The sequence below is a fragment of the Kogia breviceps genome, chromosome 5, assembly GCF_026419965.1.
Source record: "Kogia breviceps isolate mKogBre1 chromosome 5, mKogBre1 haplotype 1, whole genome shotgun sequence".
In the NCBI taxonomy this organism is placed as follows: Eukaryota; Metazoa; Chordata; class Mammalia; order Artiodactyla; family Physeteridae; genus Kogia; species Kogia breviceps.
The window spans coordinates 146,148,826-146,173,250 of record NC_081314.1 but is presented as its reverse complement, the minus strand read 5'-3'; the positions used below and the strand labels follow the sequence as shown (position 1 = coordinate 146,173,250).

Below are 24,425 nucleotides of genomic sequence, written 5' to 3'. Positions count from 1 at the left end.
ATCATCTCTATCTTTTTTTAAAAAATTATTATTTATTTATTTTTCCTGTGTTGGATCTTCGTTTCTGTGGGAGGGCTTTCTCTAGTTGTGGCAAGCGGGGGCCATTCTTCATCGCGACGCGCGGGCCTTTCACTATCGCAGCCTCTCTTGTTGTGGAGCACAAGCTCCAGACGCGCAGGCTCAGTAATTGTGGCTCATGGGCCTAGTTGCTCCGCGGCATGTGGGATCTTCCGAGACCAGGGCTCGAACCCTTGTCCCCTGCATTAGCAGGCAGATTCTCAACCACTATCATCTCTATCTTAATAATAGTATTTTTACGTTGGCCAGGAAGAACATCAAACTGAGGCTGATTTGCACTCTGTAAAGAAGGAACAAGCGCCTGGTACGCACAGACACAGCCCCCAGCTCCAGAGGACGACGGGACAGAGGCTGGGCGCAGAGGGAGACCCTTCCGGAGGCCGCGGGACCAGCTCGGCCCCTGCGTCTCTCTCCTGCCTGCCTGGAGAGAGGATGGCAACAGCTGGAGAGTGTGACCTGACCTAAAAGCCGTCAGGAGCAGGAAGGTGCACAGGTGAGAGCAGAGGTCGACCCATCTCAGGCTGGGGTCACACAGGCGCGCGGGCCCCTCCTCCCTCCAAGCACGGGTGAGACCTTCAGATGAGATGTACACGAAAGCCCAGCACCAGCTCTCCTCCGGGGCTGCCCTGCCTGACCGTCTGACCAGCAGCGACCTCCACTTCTCCAGCTTTTGGCATGAACTTACACTTGCCTTCATCACCCACATCTCCACTCTAATTTCCCAGTTCACAGCTAATTCGTATTTTCAAGCATATAAAAAGAAGTTCTAAACGTTTATGACTTAGGCACCCCCCACTGGGTCACCTTAGACAACGCCCAAGGGACGAGCACCCCATCTCGAAGAGCACTGTTATCAACTCTTAGACAGTCGCCCAAGATTTGAGGACTAATCTGCAATATCAGGTCTGCCCTTGGCTGTTCAGGTAAGCTGGACACTCAAGAAGATACGTGGATGACAAATGCTAATGAGGAGAAAAGAGGAATTTTATCCAAATAAGTAACTATCGACAAGGATCAGTTCCACCTTATCAGAGTCTATGTTTGACTTGCTCAGTTCTACTCCCCGCTCCCTTTTACTCTGCAGCCCCAGGCTCAGTGGGCGGGGAGGGGGGCACTCACAGATCTGTCCATCAACCTCCTTCCCGAAAGCCAACAGCACTGCACCCATTTCCCTGCCACGTACCCATGAGGACACAGATGAGCGAGCCTCTGCAACCTCTGCAGAGTCTGGAGCGCTTTGCAAAGCAGCCTCTTTGTCCACCGCCTGTCCCTGAAATAAGCCCCCTCCTGTGTGGCCTTTGAACACCAGCTGAGTATGAAGTGAGCCAGACATTCCTACACTGAGAGGAAAACGGAATCCCTACATCCACAAGTTCATGCAGCTTTGTTTGTTTGTTTGTTTGTTTGCGGTACGCGGGCCTCTCACCGTTGTAGCCTCTCCCGTTGCGGAGCACAGGCTCCGGACGCGCAGGCTCAGCGGCCACGGCTCACGGGCCCAGCCGCTCCGCGGCATGTGGGATCTTCCCGGACCGGGGCACGAACCCGCGTCCCCTGCATCGGCAGGCCGACCCTCAACCACTGCGCCACCAGGGAAGCCCCATGCAGCTATCTTAAACCTTAACCCACCAAAAATCTTTTTCATGCCTTTTCTCCTCCTTTTAAGAACCAATGGCAAAAGCGTTTCTGAAGGCTGTTACCTGTCCTCACTTTCAGATGGGCTCTGGCACTTTCTTTTCCACATGCTTTGGCCACGATCTCCACCAGGTACAAAACGCCAGGCTCTAGGCCAGACAGTGTCAGGCTTGCGTTCTGGCTCTCCAAGTGCACAGTGGGGGTCCGCGCAGAAATCAGGGTGAGCTGGAAAGTGGGGCGCAGGGTGAGATCCGCCACCCATGCCACGTGAAAGCCCGTGCTGGTCACATTGGAGACGGTGACCCTCCTGATGGGTATGTGAGCTGAGAAGTGGAATATAAGCGCCCTGATTAAAGTCAGTCCAACGTTCTCCCAGGAGACAGGAAGGAGAACCGAACCCCCCTTGAGGGACATGAGAGTCCTCAGGGGAGGCCAGCCCAGGGGAGTCACGTCCCCCAGCTGTCAGCTGCACGTGTGGATGCAGAGTCCCCGGACAGCCCGAGCCCTGGGCTCCCAGGGACGGCACCCCTGCCCCTTAGGTTTGCTCTGTGTCCACCCCTGAGGTCCCGGGACCTCTGGAAACAAAGTTTTCTTGAGCAGGTTCTGGGCGGCTCCTCCAGAGCGGCTGCCCCCCTCAACCCCTGGGCAGGCTTCCCAAGGAATCAGCATGGTGGGCTTTGCTGGCTACAGACCGTTCCTATGGGGGACTTGGGCGATTTACATGGGCTTAAGAGTTTAGTTTTGGATCTAGCCCTGGGCAGCAGAGGAAATGCATCCACAGAGCTGCATTTAACAGTTGGATGCAATCCAGGGCCGGGCTAGCTCAGTGAGCTCACACAGGGATGCCAAGGCCACCTCCCTCGGTGGGAGTCTCAGGCAGGGCCAGGCCCGTTCCCTGCACAGAGTGGCTGCCTGTCTCCTGGGGTGTCACCCAGGGGTCTTGGTGATGGCTCAAGCCTCTACAAGTAATGGGTAATGTGGAACTGCTGGGGGTCAGTACGGCCGGGAGGGTACAGAGCTGCTGGGGCAGCTGCAGCAGGCTTGGGGATGCAGAACTTCTGGGGAGGTCCAGAAAGGTTGGGGGCCCGACCCTGCCAGGGGGGTGCACCCCGTGCTCAGTGCACTTAATGCAACTTGTGCCCAACCTCCTGCTCCAGCGGCTGGCAACCGGGAGGCTTAGGAAGGGGGAGGACCGGGCTGGAGGGAAAGTGGAGGGACCGAGTTCTCACCCTCACTAGACCGGAAGCCGACCGCCAGGGGACAGAGCCGCACTGCACTGGGTTTGCCCCTCCCAGGGCTGCTGGACTGCCCTGGACTGGACGACTGCGTGAGCCTTTGCCAAAGGGAGCTCCCACACCAGCAGCTCCACACGGCCCCTGGGACGCACACTTCCTGCCACTCACCGCAGGCTGGGCTCTTCAGAGACGCAGGCGTGGTGGCCGAGGGCAGCTCTGGGGAGCCAGAGGGTCCGGGGCCTGAGTTTTGTGGCCACGCGGGGTCCAGAGGTACTGGCGGTGTGTCCCTCGTGCGGAGGCTGGCGTGCCACTCAACGTGGTCCGTGGGGCCCTGGGTAGGAGTGGGCCGGAAGAGCGGCTCCGTGGTGGAGTTCGGGGGCCACCATCCAGGGGAGCCTGGTAGGCTTTCCGTGGCCCCAAGAGGGGAGCTGTGGGTTGGCCCAGGAGCCCGGGAGGAGAAGGTGGTGCCAGCCACCCTGCTGGCCGTCCACTGGCTGGTCCCCAGGCCAGGGGCCACGCTGGCCTCCTCCTCCATGGCTTGCCCCGTGCCGTTCCTGCCGTGACCGAGCATGCCGCTGACCCCTCTCCTGGGTGGGAGCCCTGGGGTCCAGGCCTGGCCTGCTGCAGTGGTGCGCCGCGGGTATCCAGCGCTGGGGGACAAGGTGGGGGTCTCCAGGCCGAGGGCTGTTGTTTCTGTGCTGGGACCTGGGGCTGTTTCGCCTGTCACCAGAGATGGTACACCACCCGTGGGGCTCACCGCGTCACCTGCCGAGACACGTCCTCTCTCAGACGGGGCGTCTGGTCTACTCTGGTCAAGAGCCCCCCCAGGCGAACCTAAGAGGGGGCACAGGCTATCCCCACGGGTGGTTAAGAATGTCTGACGCGGCCCATGTTTGTGGCCTCCCAAGAGCTCTCTCGGAAGGCCATGGAGCCGCTCCATGTGGCCAGTGAGGATGTCGTGACCCCGAGATTAGGGGGTCCACCTGGGAGGCTGCAGAACCAGGACATAAATGCAAGGCTTGGTTCTTGCAGGCCTCAGATGAATCATGGATCCACGGGCCTTTGGGAAATTGGGATAATTTCCCCCAAATGTGTGCTCAGTGTGGGGCTAGGTTCTGGTCACTCTTATCAGCTCGCTGGGCGACAGAGGTATAAGAAAAAAGATGGGAGAAGAGAAGCTGTGTGGGTCTTAGGAAGCGGGACAATATACACAGTAGTGAAGGACTAGAGGCTTTCTCCCAGGGAACCATTCTCTGCTGCTTCTTCCAGCCAGAAAACCTTTGCAGGGATGGCAAACAGGTAGCTGAGCACCTATGCTGCCTACCCTGTGTCCAGAGCAGACATTGCTAGTCGATCACAGCATTTTAAGTCTGTATATGACCTCCTCCTGCTTCTGAACTCAGCACTCCAGGTGGCCCCAACAAGCTGATCAGAACTGGCCCCCAAAAACATTGGGGCAGAGACATGCCAAGAATGGGGCTCAGAGACCCCGCATCAAGGCCTTCTCCATGCTCACCTGGGCTCCTACACCATCTTGGGGTCCAGGCTGCCCAGGGAGGGACCCCTGCCCCCAGGGGTTCCATCATGACTTTCTCTGACCCTTTCATTCGTAAAAATAATTTAATCATACTTTAAAACTGTATTGGTATAAAGACTAGATTCGTAACTGACATTTACTGTTATCAGATTATTTTTTTCTTTTGATGTTTAAAGCAATTAAATCATTCTCCTGGGTCCCTAACGGTATGGTGGGCCCTGGGCACGGAGCCCACGCTGCCTGAGGGAAGCCAGCCCCGATCCACCCCAGGTCCTCGGGGCGGGGGCTCAACGCAGAGCTGGGGGCTTGGCGACGCACCGTCACAGGCCCGGCCCGGTCTGGAGGGGTGGGCGTCCCGGGCTGTCCGGCAGCGGCAGGTGTACGAGCCCTCGAGGTTGATGCACTGGGCGGCCGGCGAGCAGTCGTGCTCCAGGCTGTCCGCGCACTCGTCCCAGTCTGTGGGCGGGAAAGAGACAGGACACGAGCGGGTGAGAAAACAGCCAGAGGCTGCTCAAGCGGAGCCCGGTGGTGGCAACTTCTTGCTGACCGTCTTTCTTTTAAAACATCTCTATTGGAGTACAGTTGTTTTACATTGTTGCGTTAGTTTCTGCTGTATAACAAAGTGAATCATCTATACATATACATATGTCCCCATATCTCCTCCCTCTTGCGTCTCCCTCCCTCCCACCCTCCCTATCCCACCCCTCTAGGTGGTCACAGAGCACCGAGCTGATCTCCCTGTGCTATGCGGCTGCTTCCCACTAGCTGTCTATTTCACGTTTGGTATTGTGTATATATGTCCATGCCACTCTCTCACTTCGTCCCAGCTTACCCTTCCCCCTCCCCGTGTCCTCAAGTCCATTCTCCATGTCTGCATCTTTATTCCCGTCCTGTCCCTAGGTTCTTCAGAACCATTTATTTTTCTTAGATTCCATATATATGTGTTAGCATACGGTATTTGTTTTCCTCTTTCTGACTTACTTCACTCTGTATGACAGACTCCAGGTCCATCCACCGAACTACAAATAACTCAGTTTCATTTCTTCTTATGGCTGAGTAAGATGTTGCTGACCGAGTTTGCAGCGAACGACCAGAGGGACGGAGCAGGGCGTCAGTGAAGCCCTTGGCATCCAGCACCCAGGGCTGGCGGTGGGGTTCCCTGCACAGAGCCCTCCCTGAAGCTCCTATGTGGGCCAAGGCCACGAACCAAATGCGGGCCCTTGCTCACCTCCGCCGCTGGCTGATGTGCGGGCAGAGGTTAGGGAACACTGGGACTCCTGTGGAGGTATCAGCACCCACAGGTGTGACTATATTCCCCTCTTGTTTATTCTTTGTTCATAAGGTGCTTTCTCTTCCCTCTGATGTGCCAACATCCCCTCGTATTTAGTGTCTCAAGAAAGAAACAGAAAAGTAACTGAGCCAGGAGGTGTCCGGTTAGTATAACGTGAACTTTCCAAGACACAGATAGGACGGCTGTAAATAAGTCCTCCCCGAGTCTGGGAAATGACTGTGAGAGACCCCAAAGCCCTGTGCCCTTGGGAAGCCCTGACCCTTCTGATCTGGGCCAGGAAGGCTCAGTGAGCCCCCTGGCCCTATAAATCCCCCCAAACCCTCCCCTGCCACCGTCCTTTCTCGTCTTCTGAACTTGAACTTATTTACAAAACAGAAATAGAGTCACAGATGTAGAAAACAATCTTTCGGTTACTGGGGGGGAAGAGGGGAGAGGGATAAATTGGGAGATTGGGATTGACATATACACACTACTATATATAAAATAGATAGCTAATAAGGACCTACTGTAGAGCACAGGGAACTCTGCTCAATACTCCACAATGACCTGTACGGGAAAAGAATCTAATAAAAGAGTGGGTATATGTATATGTATAACTGAGTCACTCTGTTGTACACCTGAAACTAACACAACATGTACATCAACTCTACTCCAATAAAAAAATAAAGAAAGAAAAACAAACCCTTAAGGAATCAATACTCAAGCTGTATTTCAGGCTGGGAGGAGCCGGGGGTCGGGCAGCAGTCTTCCCACAGCTCTAGAAATCCATCCCTCAGCCCAGGTCCGGCTCTACGGGTCACTGCCTGTCCCATCCCCGCCCAGGAGAGCAGGTGGCTCTTAACAGAGTCACATCTGCCAGCTGGGGAGCCTGGGTGCCTCGACGGGGTGAGGTTACCCTTGAGGGGTGGCTTCCCGAGAGCTGCAGGCGGGGTCCCCGAGCCAGGCTCAGGGCACCAGCGCAGCCTGGACTTGGCTGGGCTTCAAGTCAAGATGAGGCATGAGTCCGGTTCTGTGCAGAGAGAATTCTGCCGCTGAGAGCTCAGAGGCCCATTTTGTGGTTTTCAGTTTTGCTTCACGTGCTCTTCACAGAAGCAGCTCCCCCCGAGACCAGCAGACTCATCAGCTGATGCAACAGTTACACCCCGACCCAGACCCCCCCGGAGCGCAGCCTGACCTCCAGGTGGCTCGAAAGTGCCAGGGGCTTAAGGCCGGGGCTGGAGCCAGGCCCTCCAGGCAGCAGGGCCGCGAGGAGAGCGGAAGCCCCCGTGGAGACCTGAGCTCAAACCGCAGAGCCCTGGAAGCTATCTTGGGGAGGTGACTCCCCAGCCCCTTCGCTCCGGCAGCACGTGGCTCAGGGGTAAGTCTGAGTAGGATGCAGGCAACTCTGTTTTGTCTTGTATAAAAGCCCGAGGCCTGGCAGTTCTTGGGTTCAGAGAGGAAGGCGGGTCTGCGAGCTGCGAGAGCTGCCAGGCGGCCTCTGCGCCTCCTGGGCCGCCAGACGGGGATGCAGACAAGTAGGTGCAGGACCTACTCTCTGCTGCTGCCGCCGGCCCTGAGGCTGGGACGAGGATGTAGCCCGCTTCCCGGAGGAGGGGCCGCCATGACAGAGCCAGCACTCTGGGCACAAGTAAAGCCCCAGGAATGAGGCAGGGAGGCCCGAGGATAAGCCGCCCCATCCCTGAAAAGGCGGCCTCCTCGGGAGGCCCCAAACTATCTGTGGGGCCCAGATGGCCTTCAGAAGTGAAGCCTGGCCAGAGCCCTCAGCCCTTCCTGGGGGCCAGAGTCAGATTCTCACTCAAGGAGGAAGGTGGACACAGAGAACTGGGTTCTACCAGCGGCAGGAACAGAGGCTGGACCAAAGGCAGTGCCACCGAGTCTGGAGAAAGCAAGCCCACCCCAGCAGGCCAGGTGGACAGAGATGGTCCCGGGGCCAGGCTCCCCTGCCCAGATGCTCCGTCTCCAGCAGCCCACAGAGGCGACAGGAGGGGCCACTGTGTCTACGATGCTGTCAGGGGTGCGCGGCCGACTGGAAGCTTCGGGGAGCACGGCTCGGCCAGTCCTGAGACCACGAGAGAGGGCGCTGCCCCCCACCCCGTACTGCGGTGACCCCAGGGGAACCCCTCACACAGAACAGTGCTGCCACCAGGCCTCGTTTGGCTGGTGTCTGCGCAGAGCTTTAGGGCACGAAGGGGCCATGCAGATGCACGTGGAGGCCCCGTGGCTTGTCTGCACTTGGAGCAAATGAGCAGGACGGCCCTTCCTGAGCAGATTTTAAGGCAGGGGAGGGGCGAGGGTGGGAGATCCCAGGGCAGCGAGGGGAAGGGAGGACGGACGGAAGGACTGGTGCGGGCTCGGGGGCACTGCAGGGCCTTCCGGGCCTGAGAGCTCACCCGAGATACGAGAGGGCATCCTAGAGAAGAGTTCAACCGAAATGCCGGCGGCGCTGTCAGACGTGCGCCGGGCTCCCCGCTATAACCCCACACCTGCAGGCGGGGGGGATGGGGCCACCTTCCTGCCTCTCAGCGGAGCACACAGGAGCCCAGCGGGCAGCATGCCTTGTACAGGCACCCACAGCGGCTGGGTGCCAGGGCTGGATTCCAGCCTGTCCAGTGAGGCCCCCTCCTGCCGGGCGATGCGAGCAGGGCCGGAGGACCGGGATGCAACTCAGCACCGGGCCTCCCCGCACGGGGCACGGCCCCCCTGGAGGAAGCCCGGGACACGTGGCCACCCAGGGACCCGGGTGGGGCCGGTACGGGCCTCGGGGAGAAGGTGAGGTCATGGCAACATGACCGCCATGATGCTGGGACATGTTGGTTCCCGGGAGCGGGAGCCCCCAGATAACCCGGGAAAGCCCAGCAGCGCCAACACCACCATTTCTGTGGGCGTCGCTGAGGAGAGGAGCTTTCTGCGCTGCTGCGGTGTGTTGAATTTTTGCAGAATAGCTATGAATGTGCTTCTCCAGTTCCCCGGCTGTGCCTGCGGGGCTGGGGGCTCTGGGCCGGCGGGGAAGGCGGGGGACCTCGGTTCGGGCGTCCCCGGGTGAGGGCTGCGGCCCGGGGCCTGCCCCTCGGGCTCCGGATCAGGGGACTCTGTGCAGGGCACAACCGTCTCGTCCGCCAGTAAACAGCCGAGGCCTCCTCACGGCCCTGGGAGACCCTCCCGCCATGGCCCTCCACTCCAAAATCTTAAGCAAACAGCCTACTGTTTTTCGGGGAAGCTGCAAGGTGAGAGCCTGCTCGGGGCTCCCAACTTCCAAGGGTACTTCCAGAACTTCGTGGTGGGGCGGGGGGGCTTCAGAAAGATGAACCCTGGGATATTAGCCATGCAGGGCACCTCTTCTTCCTTTGCATGAGTTTGCTGAGGCTGCCATCACAAACGGTCACAAGCTTTCAAGCTGGCTTAAAACAGAAGTCATTCTCTCACGGTTCTAGACGCCAAAGTCTAAAATCAAGGTGTTGGCAGGGCTGGGCGCCCCCTGGGGCTTTCGGGGAGGGTCCTTCTTGCCTCTTCCGGCTTCTGGTGGCCCTTGGGGCTCCTCGGCCTGTGGCTGCATCACTCCCGTCTCTGCCTGCATCTTCACGTGGTCTCCTCCGCCGTCCCTGGGTCATCTCCTTTTCTGTCTCTTCTAAGGGCACTGTCTTTGGACTTTGGGCCCCACCCTGATCCAGGAGGATCTCAGATCCTTAATTTCATCTGCAAAGACCTTTCTTCCAAATACTGACACGTCTGAAGTTGGGTGTGTTCTTATCTTTTGGGGTCACCATTCAACCCGCAGCATCACTTGACAAAGCTCTGGAATAACCTAAGCCCTGGTGCCAGGGGATCAGGCTGGGAAGGATGTCGAGGTTCGGGCTGGATCTCCAGAAGACGGCCCAGATCCGTCTCCGGTGGGCCTGGGGCTGCAGGCCGAGGATCCAGCCACAGGCTGCCCGGAGTCTGCCCAGCTCTTATCCCCTGAACCCAGGCAGGCGGGCCCACCAGGTGCAGAGGGCCGCCGTCATCTCCATCCCCGAGGGGGCGATGACAGAGGGACCCCAGGCTCAGCGGGCAGGTGTTTCCCAGGTGTGACTCCTGGTGTGACACTCCCGTGGCCCCTTCCCTGCATTCGTGGGCTGGGGGAGCTGGGGACGGCAAGCTGGCGGGTGAGGGAGCTCAAAGAAGTGGACAGCGGTCACTCTGGGACCTGCTCCAGTGGGGGGCCGTGCTTTCCATAGATTGAGCCCCAACAAGCAGGCTCTTTGACGTAGAGACTGCGGTGCCCTCACTGCACGAGGGAACTTCATCCCTGCTTTGACAGCAAAACCTTCCTGGCGTGACAGCTCACTGCCTCTGTCTGTCTCTCTGTCTGTCTCTCTCTGTCTCTCAGTGCCCCCTCTGCATCCCCTGCATCTCTCCCTCTCTCTGTCTCTTGATGTCTCTGTCTCTGTCTTACCTCTGACTCTGTCTCCCCCTCTCTCCCCATCTCTCTCTCTCTCTCTCACTGACCCCCTGCCCCCAACCCACTCTCCCCGCCTCTCTCTGTTTCTCCATCTCTCCTCCCTCTTCCCTAATCTGTGACTTCCTGTATCACCAAGTAAAATTACAAGCCTTTGGGCTAATGAAACAGATCTCCATGTTAACAAGGCGCACAGCAGCCAGGCTGTGCCGGGCCCCGATGCAGACACAGTAAGCTCCCGTCCTTGCGCCCCTCGTGGACCCTCCAGCCCGGTTCCACCCTGGGTTCTGGTGGCAGCTGAGAAACACCATCCAAGGGAATAAGCGTCCCTGAGCTCCGAGGTGCTTCTCCCATCAGGAATAGGAGGTGTGGGACACAGGCGGGCTCACTGTTTCGGGGCAGCAGCCCTAGGCCCCAGTTCCCACGGAAGAACACAGAATAAGGACTCAAATGTCATTGGCTTTATCTTTTGGAACAAAGCGAGTGTCGATCAGAACGAACGCGGCCTGGACTTTGGAGGCATCGGGGCGGCACAGCCGGGCACGGGGAGGGGGACCCACCTTGCACAAGCGTCTCCCGCGGGTCCACCTGGAACGCGGTGCTGGCCCACAGAGGCGGGAGCATGGGGGACAGCGTGGACACGCCCACCGGGAACTCGGGGTCCCGCACCGTCAGCCTGAGCCGCACCACCACGCTGCCGGCCCGGAGAGACACCACCTGCATCCTCAGCTTCCCTCTTCGGTACAAGTCAGAAAGCGCCGGCGGAAAGGAGGCTGCAACCTGGCCCAGAAGAGGCAACAGCTGCTCAGATGCAGCAGACTTTTCCGTCAAAGTCTTCAAAGCCAGTCAGCGGGGCCCCGGGTGTGGCACAGACATGGTGCACAGAATCCACGTGTCCTCGTCACGACCAAGAGGACGCGCCCAGCCTCCCTCCTCTGGGGACAGCAGAGTTACCCCCCAGCTCACCGCAGCCCTGGGACAGTCGGCCGGGCCTGCTCGGTCTTGGTAAGGACTCAGAGACCACGACAGTCAGACCCTCCGTCCTGCAGCCCTAGCTGCACGGCCCACTCTGGGTGCCCTGGAAACCGGTGCGAAGAGAACTTGTGCGTGAGAGACACGGCTGAATGGACCGATGGAGAAATCCCGGGGCTCTTCGGAGCTGCCCCCCCGCCCGCTGGGCTGTGTCCCCAGGAAACACTGGCACAGCCAGGTGATCAGGGCCACCTGCGCCCGAGCAAGGAGACCCAAGCCTCGCCCACATTCCTCCTACACCATTCCTGTACCCACAGGAGAATTACTGCTAGAAACAAGGGAGAATTCTCCAGGCAAGTTCAAAAACCAACTCTTCTCTGCAAGTGAACGTTGAGAGGCAACCCTCCTTAGGTCCCTCCCACGTCCACACATCCTGCAAGTAGAAGGCTGAACTGCCCTCTTGTTCCAGAATGTCTTTCCAAGACGTTTATATGATGAACAGCCTTGGGAGAGAGAGGATGGCCCCGTCCAGAGCACAGAGCAGATCTGTTCACCGTCTGATGTGGTAAAGATAACGTCTCTTTCTGGAGCAAGGTTTAGGCAGGTTTGCATGGGGGTCCTCAGCTGTGATGCAGATGAACTGCATGTGCGTCACCCACCGGGTTCCCTCTGCATCACCCCCGTGGGACTTGGGGGCCAGCAGGGCACCTGGCACCAACGAGATGCTTGTGCCTCCTGCCGTGCTGTGAGTGAGGGAGTCCTTTGTCTCTGACCCAGGCATCTCGTGTCCTCTGCCAGCATCCATGCAACAGGCTAACTTACTAGCTTTGCAAGAAGGGCCAAATCCTAGACCTTTCCTAGTTACTGACAGTTTGACAAGTCGCTTTTTTCTCCAACTCAGCATCCCAGGATAGATGATAGCTGCTACTGGCCTGGTTCTGCCAAGCCTCAGGCTGGTGCCTGCCTTCAGCCCCAGGGAGGAGCGGATGCTTTGATCCCTGGTAAATGCTTACTCAATGAAGCTGCCCCCAAGAAGGAGGGCAGAGGCCCCAGGTCCCCCAAACAGAAGGTTCGACAAAAACCCCAGCCAAGGGCTTCCCTGGTGGCGCAGTGGTTGGGAGCCCGCCTGCCGATGCAGGGGATGCGGGTTCGTGCCCCGGTCCGGGAAGATCCCACGTGCCGCGGAGCGGCTGGGCCCATGAGCCATGGCCGCTGAGCCTGCGTGTCCGGAGCCTGTGCTCCGCAACGGGACAGGCCACGACAGTGAGAGGCCCGCGTACCTCAAAAAACAAAACAAAACAAAACAAAAAACCCAGCCAAGCCATCAAGTGGTCCAGCCCATTTGAATCAAAGTTGGTTTGTCCCCAAACCTATTTTAAGTCATGCATAAAAGGGGGCATTTCGAGCAATGACTGTGGGATTTGAGTCTGGCCCCTCCCTAGCCCTGGTGAGGGGCACTTGTCTCACACCCGCCCAGGGCGGGTTTCTGGCTCCGGCTCTCGGAAAGCTCCCCTGCCGGGCTTTACCTCGTGCAGCAGCTGCTGGGAGAAGTTCTGGAACTCGGGGCTCCCGCGATCCAGCAGCCCCTCGGTCACGTTGCGGTTTAGGATCCTGACTGTGACTTCGAACACCCGGGCCTCTGAGACAGACGATAACACAAATTAGCTGAAATCCGGTGAGCAAGAATCACACGCCTTTCTGTCAGTGTTTTCCAGTTTCCCCTGCTCTTTGGAGCGGAATTTTTTAGAAAACAGTTTGAGGCATGAGTCTTAGATTTGGTAGCCAAATTGGGGGAAATCAGCACAAGGAATATATGCCTCTACGCTGGAGTGAAGGAAACTCAGACATAAACACACACTTTTAGAGCCAAAGCAGGGGAACAAGGTACAAACGTCACCTGGCTCACACCAGCGGGAACTGGGGTTCAACCAGCCATGTAGGGTACGAAGGCCCCTCCAGTAATTCCTCACCCAGTGTGGCCGCTGCTTTCCTTGGCCTCAGTCACAAGCACACGGGTGACAAGTTCATCCTGATTTCTCGGGGACTTTCCAGTGTTCCCACCAAAAGTTCCACCTCTCAAGAGCCTACTCTGTCCCGGACAAAATGATAGCATTGGTCGTCCTGTAAGCGACGTGTCCTTTTCTTTGGACATAAGTGAAGCTGGAGACGACTCAAGATGGGACATGAGGGCATGTCTCTTTCTTTACCAAGAATGCAACCCACATCCACGGCAGACCCTGCAGCAATGATCTAAATTCTAATGCTCTAAAGGCACTCACAGTTTGTCCCACCCTGGTTCTCCACCAGCCAGTGAGCTTCGGGCCGGCGGGGCAGAGTTTAGCACCGCTGCAGGCACACAGCCCCAGAAATGACACCAACGTTGTATAGTGTACGTTTCTAGGCGGAGGCCCCTCTGAACCTTTTCCCACCTTAGCAAGAGGAACGAGTATCCCTTAGGGCCCGGGATTCCCAGGCGCCGGTCCTGCCCACGTCACAGAGCCTCTCGGGAGGTCAGTATCCACCAGTGCTTCGGGAATCCAGACTTACCGTGAGGCCCTGGGTCTCCACTGCTACGATAATCTCTATGGCCTCCAACATAGCAAGCGTTTAATAATGTCAAATTAATTAGCTAAGACCTTTAAAGTGAATCGAGCTTCTTAAAAAAAAAATAAGGCTCTGCAGACATGAGGCATTTTTTACAATACAGAGAAGGAATGAGAATCCAGCTGGGGAAGGAATAAGCTGGTAATCAGGAGTCTTAAGGAATCTTCCAAAGAATCTACTCCGCACTGGAATGTAGGTATTTTTTCCTGAGGGCACAGGGTTCATGCGGTTGGGGCAGAGCTGCATCTTCTTACTGCATGTCCCAACTGAGATGAATTTGCGCTGGGATGTCGGTCCCATCAATGCTCACATCTGAGACGAGCTGGGAGGGGACAGAGGGTGGCAGTGATCTGTGCGGATGGAGGCCCTCACGGTCCCAGTTTCCTCAAAGGGAAAAGAGTGTCCCCCCCATTTTCTCGGTGGAGCAACTTGAAAATAAAACAAGAAGGTGAGATGGCACGAGTTAGGAAATTAGAGGCTTGTGCACAGTCAAGGGCTCGAGTTTTTGCATGGCTGGGGTTCTGGGGGCCCTCTGGGGGCCTGTTGTGTGTGTTTGCAATTTAGCATGGGTTCAGCCCCCAATCAGTGCACGAAGGGTGTAGGCCTGACCCTCCCTCGGTCATATTCACTGCCACCGTCACTGTCACTGGCGTTATCCCTACCCGTGAGACAGACCCCCCCCCACCGAGGGTCCTTTTTTAAAATTTTATATTGGAGTCTAGTTGACTAACAATGTTGTGTTAGTTTCAGGTGTGCAGCAAAGTGAATCAGTTATCCATATACATGTATCTATTCTTTTTCAGATTCTTTTCCCATTTAGGTTATTACAGAGCATCGAGCAGATTTCCCTATGCTGTACAGTAGGTCCTTGTTGGTTATGTCTTAAATATAGTAGCGTGTTTATGTCAATCCCAGACTCCCAATCTATCCCTCCGCCCCCCACCATAGCATCTTTCACACAGCAGTTTCTGCCCTCTACCTGCTCTGAACCCCCAGGCTGGGCCTCCCCACCCGCTCTGCTCCCCAGACCAGAAGGTCTCAGAGCCGCACTGTCCCTACGCACACCTCCACGTCCCGCCGCCAGAGGCCGGCCTAGGAGGGAAGTCCCCGGGCCGAGCCTGACGGAGGTCTGCACCACCAAGGTAGCAGCACGACCAGGCGGAGGGGAGGTGGCATATGATGGGGCCGGGCCAGCGTCGGCCACCCGGCAGAGTCCCGTGGGTCACGCCAGCTGACTCCTGGACACTGGAACCCCCCGCTCGTGCCTACGCTGGGCTTGTTTGGGGCAAAAATTTCTTCAGGGCTCCGACGCAGTGGGCATCGTGTTGGCTTTGCGAGTGCACGGCGTGGGAAATGAGGCGTACTTCGCGAAGGTCTTACAGACGCTCAGCTCTTGGGTTTGGGGAAGTTATACAGACTCAGCCGTGTGGAATTAAGTGCGGCAAAAGGTCCTCCGACGCACGCGAATCGCTACCCTCTTCTGCTTTACTCTACTTCGGGCTTCACTCTATCTGGCTGCGTTATGCATCCTTCAAACCGCAGCAAGACGGGATCTTCACAGAGCCCTCGTCACCCCAGGTGTCAGAAGAGCCCCCAGTCAGGATGAGACGCAGGGGAGCGAGGGGAACCGTGGCGCCGCTCCAGGACACAGAGCGCGCTCACCGCCCCCCGGGAGAGTTGGGGCCAGGTCAGTGACGGCCCCTGCCCTGCTCATAGGAAGCACAAGATTGGAATCACCGGGGCCAGCAGCCTAGGCTAGAGAGACAGACTCACAGGTGATGTGGATTTCAGACGCGTGGCCTTACCGGTCCTGACGGTGACCGTGGCGGTGACGTTGAGCCAGCATGCCCGGTAGCTGGTCCTCACCCCGTACAGCACGCCGGCCTCCAGCCCGGCCACCTCCAGGCTCGTGCGCCGGGTGCTGGTGTTCCTGAGCAGCTCCTCACCCTGGTAAACCTGCACCTGCAAAGTGCAGTTCTGGGTGGGATTCGAACTCCAAGACACTCGAAAGCTGCTGCTGGTGACGTTGAGGGCCAGGAGGTCTCTGATGGGAGGGCAGCCTACGAAAGGGCGGAATGGAGACGGCGCAGAAAACGTCAGAGAGGCAACGGGAGCAAAAGGCAACAAGCGGGCCGACGGCAAAGTGAAAAGCTTGTGTCCAGCTTGAAACCGTCCACGAAATGAAAAGGCAACCGGCAAACCGGGGGAGAAATCTGCAAATCACATATCTGATAAGGCGTTAATATCCAAAATGGACGAAAAGTATACAACTCATTAGCAAAAAGAATATAACAATAATCGTAATCCCATTTTAAAACGGGCAATGGACCCGAATAGACGTTTTTCCAGAGAAGACATACGGATGGCCACCAGGCACGTGGAAAAATGCCAACACCACTCATCATCTGGGAAATGCAAACCAGAACCACAAGGAGATATCATCTCACACCTGCTAGAACGGCTATGATCAAAAAGACAAGACAGGGCTTCCCTGGTGGCGCAGTGGTTGAGAATCCGCCTGCCGATGCAGGGGATACGGGTTCGTGCCCCGGTACGGGAAGATCCCACATGCCGCGGAGCGGCTGGGCCCGTGAGCCATGGCCGCTGAGCCTGCGCGTCCGGAGCCTGTGCCCCGCAACGGGAGAGGCCACAACAGTGAGAGGCCCGCGTACGACAAAAAAAAAAAAAAAAAAAAAAAAAAAAAAAAAAGACAAGACATAAGAAACGCTGGAGAGGGTGTGGAGAAAAGGGAACCCTCGTATGCATGGCTGGTGGGAATGTAAATTGGTGCAGCCACTATGGAGAACAGTATGGAGGTTCCTCGAGAAATGAAAAATAAAACTACCATGTGATCCAGCAATTCCTTTCCTTGTTAGTTGTATGAAGGAAACAAAATCACTGACTCAAAGAGGTACCTGCATCCCATGTTCATTACAGCATTCTTTACAATAGCCAAGCCATGAAAACCAGCAAGCTGTTTTGGTAGCCGTGGTCATTATGGTGTGTGATGGGCTGAACTGTGTTCCCCTAAAACTCGTGTGTGGGGTCCTGACCCCCAAGGCCTCAAAATGTGGCCGTATTTGGAGACAAAGTCATTAGAGAGCTTGTCAAGTTAAAGTGAGGTCATCAGGGTGGCCCTAATCCAGCCTGACTCGTGTCCTTATAGAAGAGATGAGGACACATGCAGGTGGAGAGATGCCCACGTGAGGACTCGGGGAGGAGACGGCCGTCCGCACGCCGAGAGGCCGCTGAAGGCGCCAGCCTGCCAGCACCTCGCGCTTGGACTTCCAGCCTCTGGACTGTGAGAGAGGGACTGCCTGTTGTTTAAGCCCCCAGCCTGCGGTGTGTGTTATGGCAGCCTGAGCAGATTAACACTTGGTGTGATGTGTCTGGGCTACGTTTATAAATACTATCTCAACACAGATTCAAAGGGCCTGCTCTTCTGAGTCACAAGTACTTGATCATTTGCCCGAGGTCTTCTGCTGGGCTAACTCATCACAAAACAAGGGCCCACGTGGGGAAGCAGGACTCCGGAGTCAGGCTGAGGTGTCCCGTGGGTTCATATCGACATTCGTGCTTTAGGGAGTAATACTCAAATATAACAACCAATGTGTATTTTAATGCTCAGATGGAATTAGATGTCTTTCGCGGGGAGAAAGATTCTGGCTTCACAGCAGGCACCTGGCCAATATGAATTATACAAAGCCTCGGGTGGCCCTCAGTCTAGAATACCATCATTTTTACAGCAGAATTTGATTTCTATAAGAAACAAGCGATGAGGAGATTTAAAAAAACTCTTTTGCAAAACCACAGTAAAGAAAAAAGAATTAAAATATATGTGAAGTTTCCAAAGCCTTTCCTGTAAGGATTCATAGCATATGTGCTTTCTAATATTACGAAAAAATTGTCTTTCCGACAAATGTGTACGCTTCCTTTCAGTAAAAAATAAAATTGGCGCAATTCAACCCATTTCCCTTTTTGCCTTGGCTGCCAGGAGGCTCAGGATCAAGACTGGTGACCCACCCTCATCCCACAACTCAGCCCTGCTGGGTCCTCCCCGATCTGCCCTTTAGAAATGGCAGAGCCCTGGGGCTGGGCTCCCCTACCGTGAGCCCCTGCAGGTCCCCGCAAAGCACGGGTATAAACTGGTGGATGCTGGAGAGACAGGTGAGCCCAACCCTCCTTCCATCTAAATTCTTGCAGCTTCCTGAGAACTCTCCTTGCACGCAGAGGTAGCGTGTACTTTGAAGAAGACGCATTTGTCCTTTTCACTGAATTGTGCAGTATTTTTCTGTGCCTTTGTCTCACAAGTGGTTTTCATTCTTTACGACACTGTCCTTTGTTGCAGCTGAGGGCTGGCCAGTGGCTCAGGCCCTGAGACCATGGGTCTCATCCCCACCTCCTGGCCACCGGGACCATGAAATCAAGACGATCACCTTCTGGGGGTCTAATAACCACGTAACTTTTCGGTCTGTCCCCCCCAGGAACGTGTCACTGAGAAAGTAAGGAAAAGCTACAACTTTTCTAAAAATCCGCTAAAAGCACTGAATGGTCTGATTCACGCAAACCACACAACACCCGACATTCTTTCCACCCCGCAGGTGACCACACGACGCCTGGCAAACAGGACGGTGGGGCTGAGACGGGGCCTGAGGCCTGGGCAGCAGCTCACAACGGGGCTGCGAGCCCACGTCCCGGTTGCCATTCAGGCATCACTCGATGTGGAACGGCAGACGAATCCGGATTACGGGCCTGTGTGTGGCCCTTTCCAAGCACGTGCTGTAGCAAGTGCCTCCAGGCTGAGGGGAATTAAAATAGAAAGGGTCCCCTAGGTGTTGCAAAGAACCCCGGGACTGGCATTTAGGAAGTCTGAGAGGGTATCACGCTGGCTGGAGACATAGTCACTGTTTCAATTAAGACGCCAGAAGGTCCCTAGATCACTGGGCTGAGGAACCACCAACAGGGTCGTTTCGATGTGGCTGCGAAACCCTCAGAAGCGTCTGCAGAAGCTGCCGTCCGCCCATGGTTCCCGCAGCTAAGGCGCTGTGGGCACGTGGCCCTCTCATCCACATAAATAAATCCTCCCTGCAGAGAATGCTACAGCTGAACATTTGTGTAGCTCTTTCTCCAATTTATTACCTTGAGACATTTACAGTTGTCCAGATTCAATCGTGTTTCACCAATCACAGTGGCAATTTCATATGGTTTGACATTTATTGAGCACCTACTATGTATCCAGCACAGTGATGGAAACAAGGATGGATTAAGGTCCACAGCGATGCCAGACACACACATGGGACGTCCAAGCCAGCGTGGCCAGTGTCATAGCAGCAGTGGGGACACAGGGCTGTGGGGACACCCACGGCGCTGTGGGCACCCCCCCCCCACTACAAGCACCACGCTGCCAGCCAGGCTATCAGTGACACACTTAGAGCTGCCGTCGGCTGAGCGCTGTGGCAGCGGGCATGTCATTCCACACAGCCCTTGTAACAACACCAGGGAATAGGTTCTATTGTACTATGATCCCATTTTACAGAGGACGAAACTGAGGCCTAGAAAGGTCAAGTAGAGAGTAAATGGCAAAGCCGTCCAATAACTAATGACAAAGTTCCCATGCTGTACTCCTAAACTATCCCACCACCGGCAATAGACTGGGTAGTGACCTCCAAAGAGAGCAGCTCCTAATCCCTGGAACCTGTAAATGTGACGTTATTTGGAAAAAGGGTCTTTGCAGGTGTGATGAAGTTCAGGATCTCAAGAAGAGATTGTCCTGGATTATCCAGGTGGGCCCTAAATGTGATCACAAGAGAGAGTCAGGAGAGTGGACACACACAGAAGAGAAGGACATACGAAGAGGGAGTAGAGAGAGGACTGAAGATGTTGGCCTTGAAGATGGGAGCCATGTGGCCGCAAGCCAAGGGATTCGTGCAGCCCTCAGAAGAAGGGTGAGGCAAAGAAGGGGTCTCCCCTAGAGCCTCCGCAGGGAAGCTGGCCCTGCCGACACCTGGACTTGAACCCAGTGATAATGATGGTGGGCTTCTGCCCTCCAGAACTGTGAGAGAATAAACTTCTGCTGCTTTAAAGCCCCAAGTTTGTACTGTTTTGTTACACAGGCCCAGGAAATGAATCCACCTACCCACGCTTCTTTAAGTAGTTTTCAAGGCAGCTATTGGTGAGACGGTACAACTTGTTGGAAAGTTCTTTGTGTTGCTGCAAAATCAGCCAACTTCTGACATACTAAGGCTAAGCCCTCTTCTGGAGGACAGAACTTGAGATACTTTAAACTGGGAATAATCCTTCTTTCCTGACCCTTCCTTCTTCCCTCTGACTTGGATTTCAGTTCATTGGCCACAGGACACTTTTCTGTCACGGCCCCTTGGCTTTGCAACGTCCCTCCCTCTGAAAATGTGGCCCCAGAAGATGAACCCAGTTCTTGACTGTGTGCGATCCCAGGGTACCACTGCCCTGTGGCCCTCCCCGGGCTACGGTTGTGAACCTGAGTTCAGGGGTCGACATTGATCTGGGTGAAGCACATCAGGTTCTGTGTGTCCACGGGTCTGGGCCTTTGCTCCTTCCAGGCAGCCCTGACCTGTGTCTGGTGGGGCAGGAAGGGTGCTGCTGGGGCAGCGGTCTTTCCTGTGATCTCCCGGGTCAGTCTCTGCTCCTCTTTAACCCCTGGACCTGTCGGCTGGACACCTGAACCTTGTACAGGTAGAAACGCTGGGCATTTGAGCCAAGGTGCTGAGCGGTCAGTTGTTGAAAAGCTGATTATAGATCAGGTTTGTGAACTTGAGCGTCAATCCTTGGCAGCCGAGCGGACTCTCCAGCGGCAGCCCTGCCCTCACCAAGCGGCCACCTCAGAAGATGGCTCTTTATGGAGCTGAATAGCTATCGGGCTTCAGCTGGGTAGGGGACCATGTCAGAGGGAGTTAAGATGACCCTTGAATACAATTCCACTCCATCCTAAAAGCAGAATGTGTTCCTGGAACATGAAGTGCAAACTGGGCAGTATTTCTTATGGGTTTTTTTGTGCAGGAATCCAGCTGCCCTGTGTGTCATTAACTGGGTGACTAATTTCACAAGAAAAGCATATGAAATTTGCGCTGTATTTTCCACGGGTCCGTACCTCTAACCCGTTCCAGCAGATAGCTCATTTATTATATTAGCTTCTAAATTTAAAACATGTGCTGTTTCCCTTAGCCATATGCAATTGGAATTCACTGTAACTTTCTGATCGGGAGACACCGGCTTTGTCTTTTCTGCCCTATTGGGAATGAGGCCGGGGCGGTGCGCTCTCCCTGTTTGTGCTCAGCTGTCAGCGTGGCAGTTTGGCAACGCTCCTACCTGTGAACGGGGTCTGATGCCTTTTCAGATAAACTGAGCAGTATTGTCAATAACTGTATTCCAAACTTCTGTTCGCATTGCAGGTCAGGATGCGTCCCCCTGAGGCCACAGCGCAGGAGATCTAGGGTGGTCTGCTAGGATTCTGTGCAAAGCTTTGTGGGCGCACCATGCACAGAGGAGATGCAGAGTTCTAATCGGACAAAGCCCCCAAGGCACAGGGGAGGGGAGTCTGGTTGCAGAGGTGGGGCTGGTAGGTGCGTTTTTAAAAATCCAGAGACCTTAGGATTAGCCACCACTCAACCACCCCTCTCCCCTTAAAGGGAAAAGAACATGAGGATTAAATCACTAATTTATTCAAACTCAGTTATAACAGTATTCTCCCCAACCACTTCACAATGCTAGCGAAAGTTGGAGTTTTCAGAGAGGAATGTTGGAGGTGACATAAAAGTCCCCCATGAGGGAAATGGCTAAGAGCATTGTATCACTGCTATAGCATACCACTGTTACTCAAGCATTGAAAATCGTAATTATGAAGAGAAGGTTGCTTCCTGGAAACCTTTACATGACCTAATGGGAAGTGAAGAAAGCAAAATACAAAATTGTATACGTGACAGGATTTAAATAAGGTTAAAAAGAAAAAAACACTGGAAGGAAACAGGAGAAAATAAAAACAATTTGCCAGGGTGCTGAGACAGGGGGCGTCTCTTCCTTGCACTCCTGTAACAATGTTGTTAAAGCCATAAATCAGGTTCCAGAAAGAAGAGAGGATTCTAGCGGCCAAAGGAGATAAGGTGTGTCTGCATCTCAACTGAGGCTTCCTTAAGGGCTTCCTTCCCCACCTGGAGAGCCCGGTCGCTCACCTTCACAGGTGCCATCCAGCTTGTGGGGGGACGAAGTGGGCGGCTCCGGGTGACCGAGGCACTGGTACGAGCCCTCCATGTTGAGACACTGTCCCCTCCCAGGGCAGGCGTTGAGTTCGTCATAGGAACATTCATCGACGTCTGTGGGAAAGGAGAACAGGTGAGAATGCCCATCGGGGCCATCGGCCCTTCCCATTAACCTCCAAATGTGTATCACACGAGCTGCGGAAGTGGTTTGGGCCGCGGACCCCAGGGGCCTCTTGATGCCCTGCCTTAGGGGCCCCATCGGTCACAGCCCTCTTCACCGGAGCAGCTGGCCCACGGCTCAAGGCGCACAGCTCCGTGTGCTTGGGTGGGCGCTGCGGCCCGAGCAGATCCCTCTGGGGCTGTGTTGAGTCTGAAATCATGAGGTCCAGACGTCCTCCCCAAGCATCTATCCTGTGGACGGCAGTGTATGGATGGAGAAATAGGGCAGAGCAGCCCCTGACCTGCAGAAGAGGCCTGGCCCTCTCCTGTCGGGCGGGAGCTCCTGCCCAGAACGGGCAGCGAGGCTTCTCCGCCAGCAGGACAGAGCAAGACAAGGCAAGGCCACGTCACCATTTTATCTAAGCCAGACGGAAAAGAGAGGCCACCGCCACCCACTAAGTACCAACCCCTCTCTTGGCCGCGGGGAGGGGCCGTTCGTTCTCGACTAATCCTAGTCCACCTTCATGCTGGTTGGCCCTCCCCGTGGATGAGATTGATCGAAATACCCAATCACAGAACTGCCTCTGCTTTCTGACAGCATCCAACCTAAAACAAGCCCCACTTCCTTAACCCTCCCTCTCCTAAGCCACCCAATCAGAGCTGCGCCCCGTAACAGATTTCTCTCTGACACCCTCCCGCGGACGTGCCCGCGGTCCCCGCCGCATGCCTTCTCCCTCGCTGCCTCGTGAGATAACCCCTCCTTGTTCACCTGCTGGGGAGTTCCTAGGGTCTCCAGACGGAAACCGGTCAGAACAGACGAGACAAGCACTTGGCTTATGGGCACCGCTCGGTTTGGTTTTCAAGAACATTTGTAGAGTTGAGGGGAATTAAATGCCATCAGTAGAGCTTTCCCTGGGCTTCAGGCCCTGGCATCTTTACGTGTGACCCTCAGCGTCATAGAAAGAGCTGCCTCGCAAGAGTGGCCGTCCTCCTAAGGATGCAGCAGACTCCAGCTGCCTTCTGTAGCGGGAAGGAAAGTGCTATTGGAGCCCAGCTGTCTACCCACGGACTGTCCGCGGTTACTTTCATGCCACTTGGCAAAGCTGAGCTGTTGAAACAGGCCATGTGGCCCACAGCCAAACATATTTACTATCTGGCCTTTTTCAGAAAGTTTGCCGAACCCTGACATGGACAGAAAAAAAAAAAAAAAAAAAAAAAAAAAGCCAGGCGATTTCTTCCAGAAACGCATCTATCTGCTGCACCAAACTCGGATTTGTGCAAACTCTGCTTTAAGAGCCTTCGAGATATAAGGATGTCCTTAGCGAGGGTGGCAAGGAGGTCAGAGGAGATTTGGGAACCCAAGAACTGAGGAAATGGGTTATTTGTGTGCTGTGTGTTCTGGGATTTGTTCTCCAGCCCCACCTGGAGGGAAGGAGAAACTGGGCGCGAGAGGCTTCGGAGGAGGCCGGGCGGAGGGAAGGGCAAGGGCATATGCCAGCACAGGACGCGCTCTCAGAGTCTCGGCTTCGGAGCTTGGAGCTTAAACGCCGGGCTGGCACGAGCGAAAGGTGAGCCCGACTGCCCCTCACCCGCAGCTTGACTCTCGCACTCCGGCGGCCCCGCCCCAAGGCGACAACAAAGGGAAGCCGCACCTTGCACCCGGATGCCGATCACTTCATAGACGCGTTTCACCGCGCCGTCCAGCACCGCCGAGATGCGGGCCACAGGCTCCCGCTGCGGCAGACCCAGCAGCAGCCAGGACACAGTGATCGAGGTGTCCCCCCCCGCCGAGTGCAAGTGGTGGACAGTGGTGTCCAGTGGCTGCAGGGCACTGGTGACCTGTGAAACCAGAGCCAGAGCATCAGGCGGTGGAAGGACGCGCCCATCGGACAGACAGGGAGTCGGAGGCACACACACACACACAACACACACACCACGCACACAATACACACACCACGCACACACACAACACACACCACACACAACACACACACAACACACACCACACACACCACACACACCACACACAACACACACATAACACACACAACACACCACACACACAACACACACAACACAACACACACACAACACACACACCACACACACCACACACACCACACACACAACACACACACACACACACACACACACACACACACACCATTCTCCTGTGAAGCAAAAAACTCTCTCTGATATTTTTATTTCTGTTGTCATTCCAATAAAAGTCCTGCAAACCAGATTATAAATA

The 24,425-nt window shown here is 55.6% G+C and overlaps 1 protein-coding gene across 1 annotated transcript in view; it reads right to left on the bottom strand.

The window, feature by feature from the left end:
• UMODL1 (uromodulin like 1) overlaps positions 1-24,425 on the bottom strand; it is a 63,140-nt gene that overhangs the window by 24,278 nt on the left and 14,437 nt on the right. Inside the window, exons 5-13 of the mRNA XM_059064248.2 lie at positions 23,827-24,013; positions 21,989-22,129; positions 15,590-15,844; positions 12,707-12,819; positions 10,769-10,988; positions 4,801-4,938; positions 3,462-3,710; positions 3,114-3,320; positions 1,776-2,033 (exon numbers count right to left, since the gene is read on the bottom strand). Coding sequence (XP_058920231.1) covers positions 1,776-2,033; positions 3,114-3,320; positions 3,462-3,710; positions 4,801-4,938; positions 10,769-10,988; positions 12,707-12,819; positions 15,590-15,844; positions 21,989-22,129; positions 23,827-24,013 — 1,768 coding nt within the window. The remainder of the gene's footprint in view (positions 1-1,775; positions 2,034-3,113; positions 3,321-3,461; positions 3,711-4,800; positions 4,939-10,768; positions 10,989-12,706; positions 12,820-15,589; positions 15,845-21,988; positions 22,130-23,826; positions 24,014-24,425) is intronic.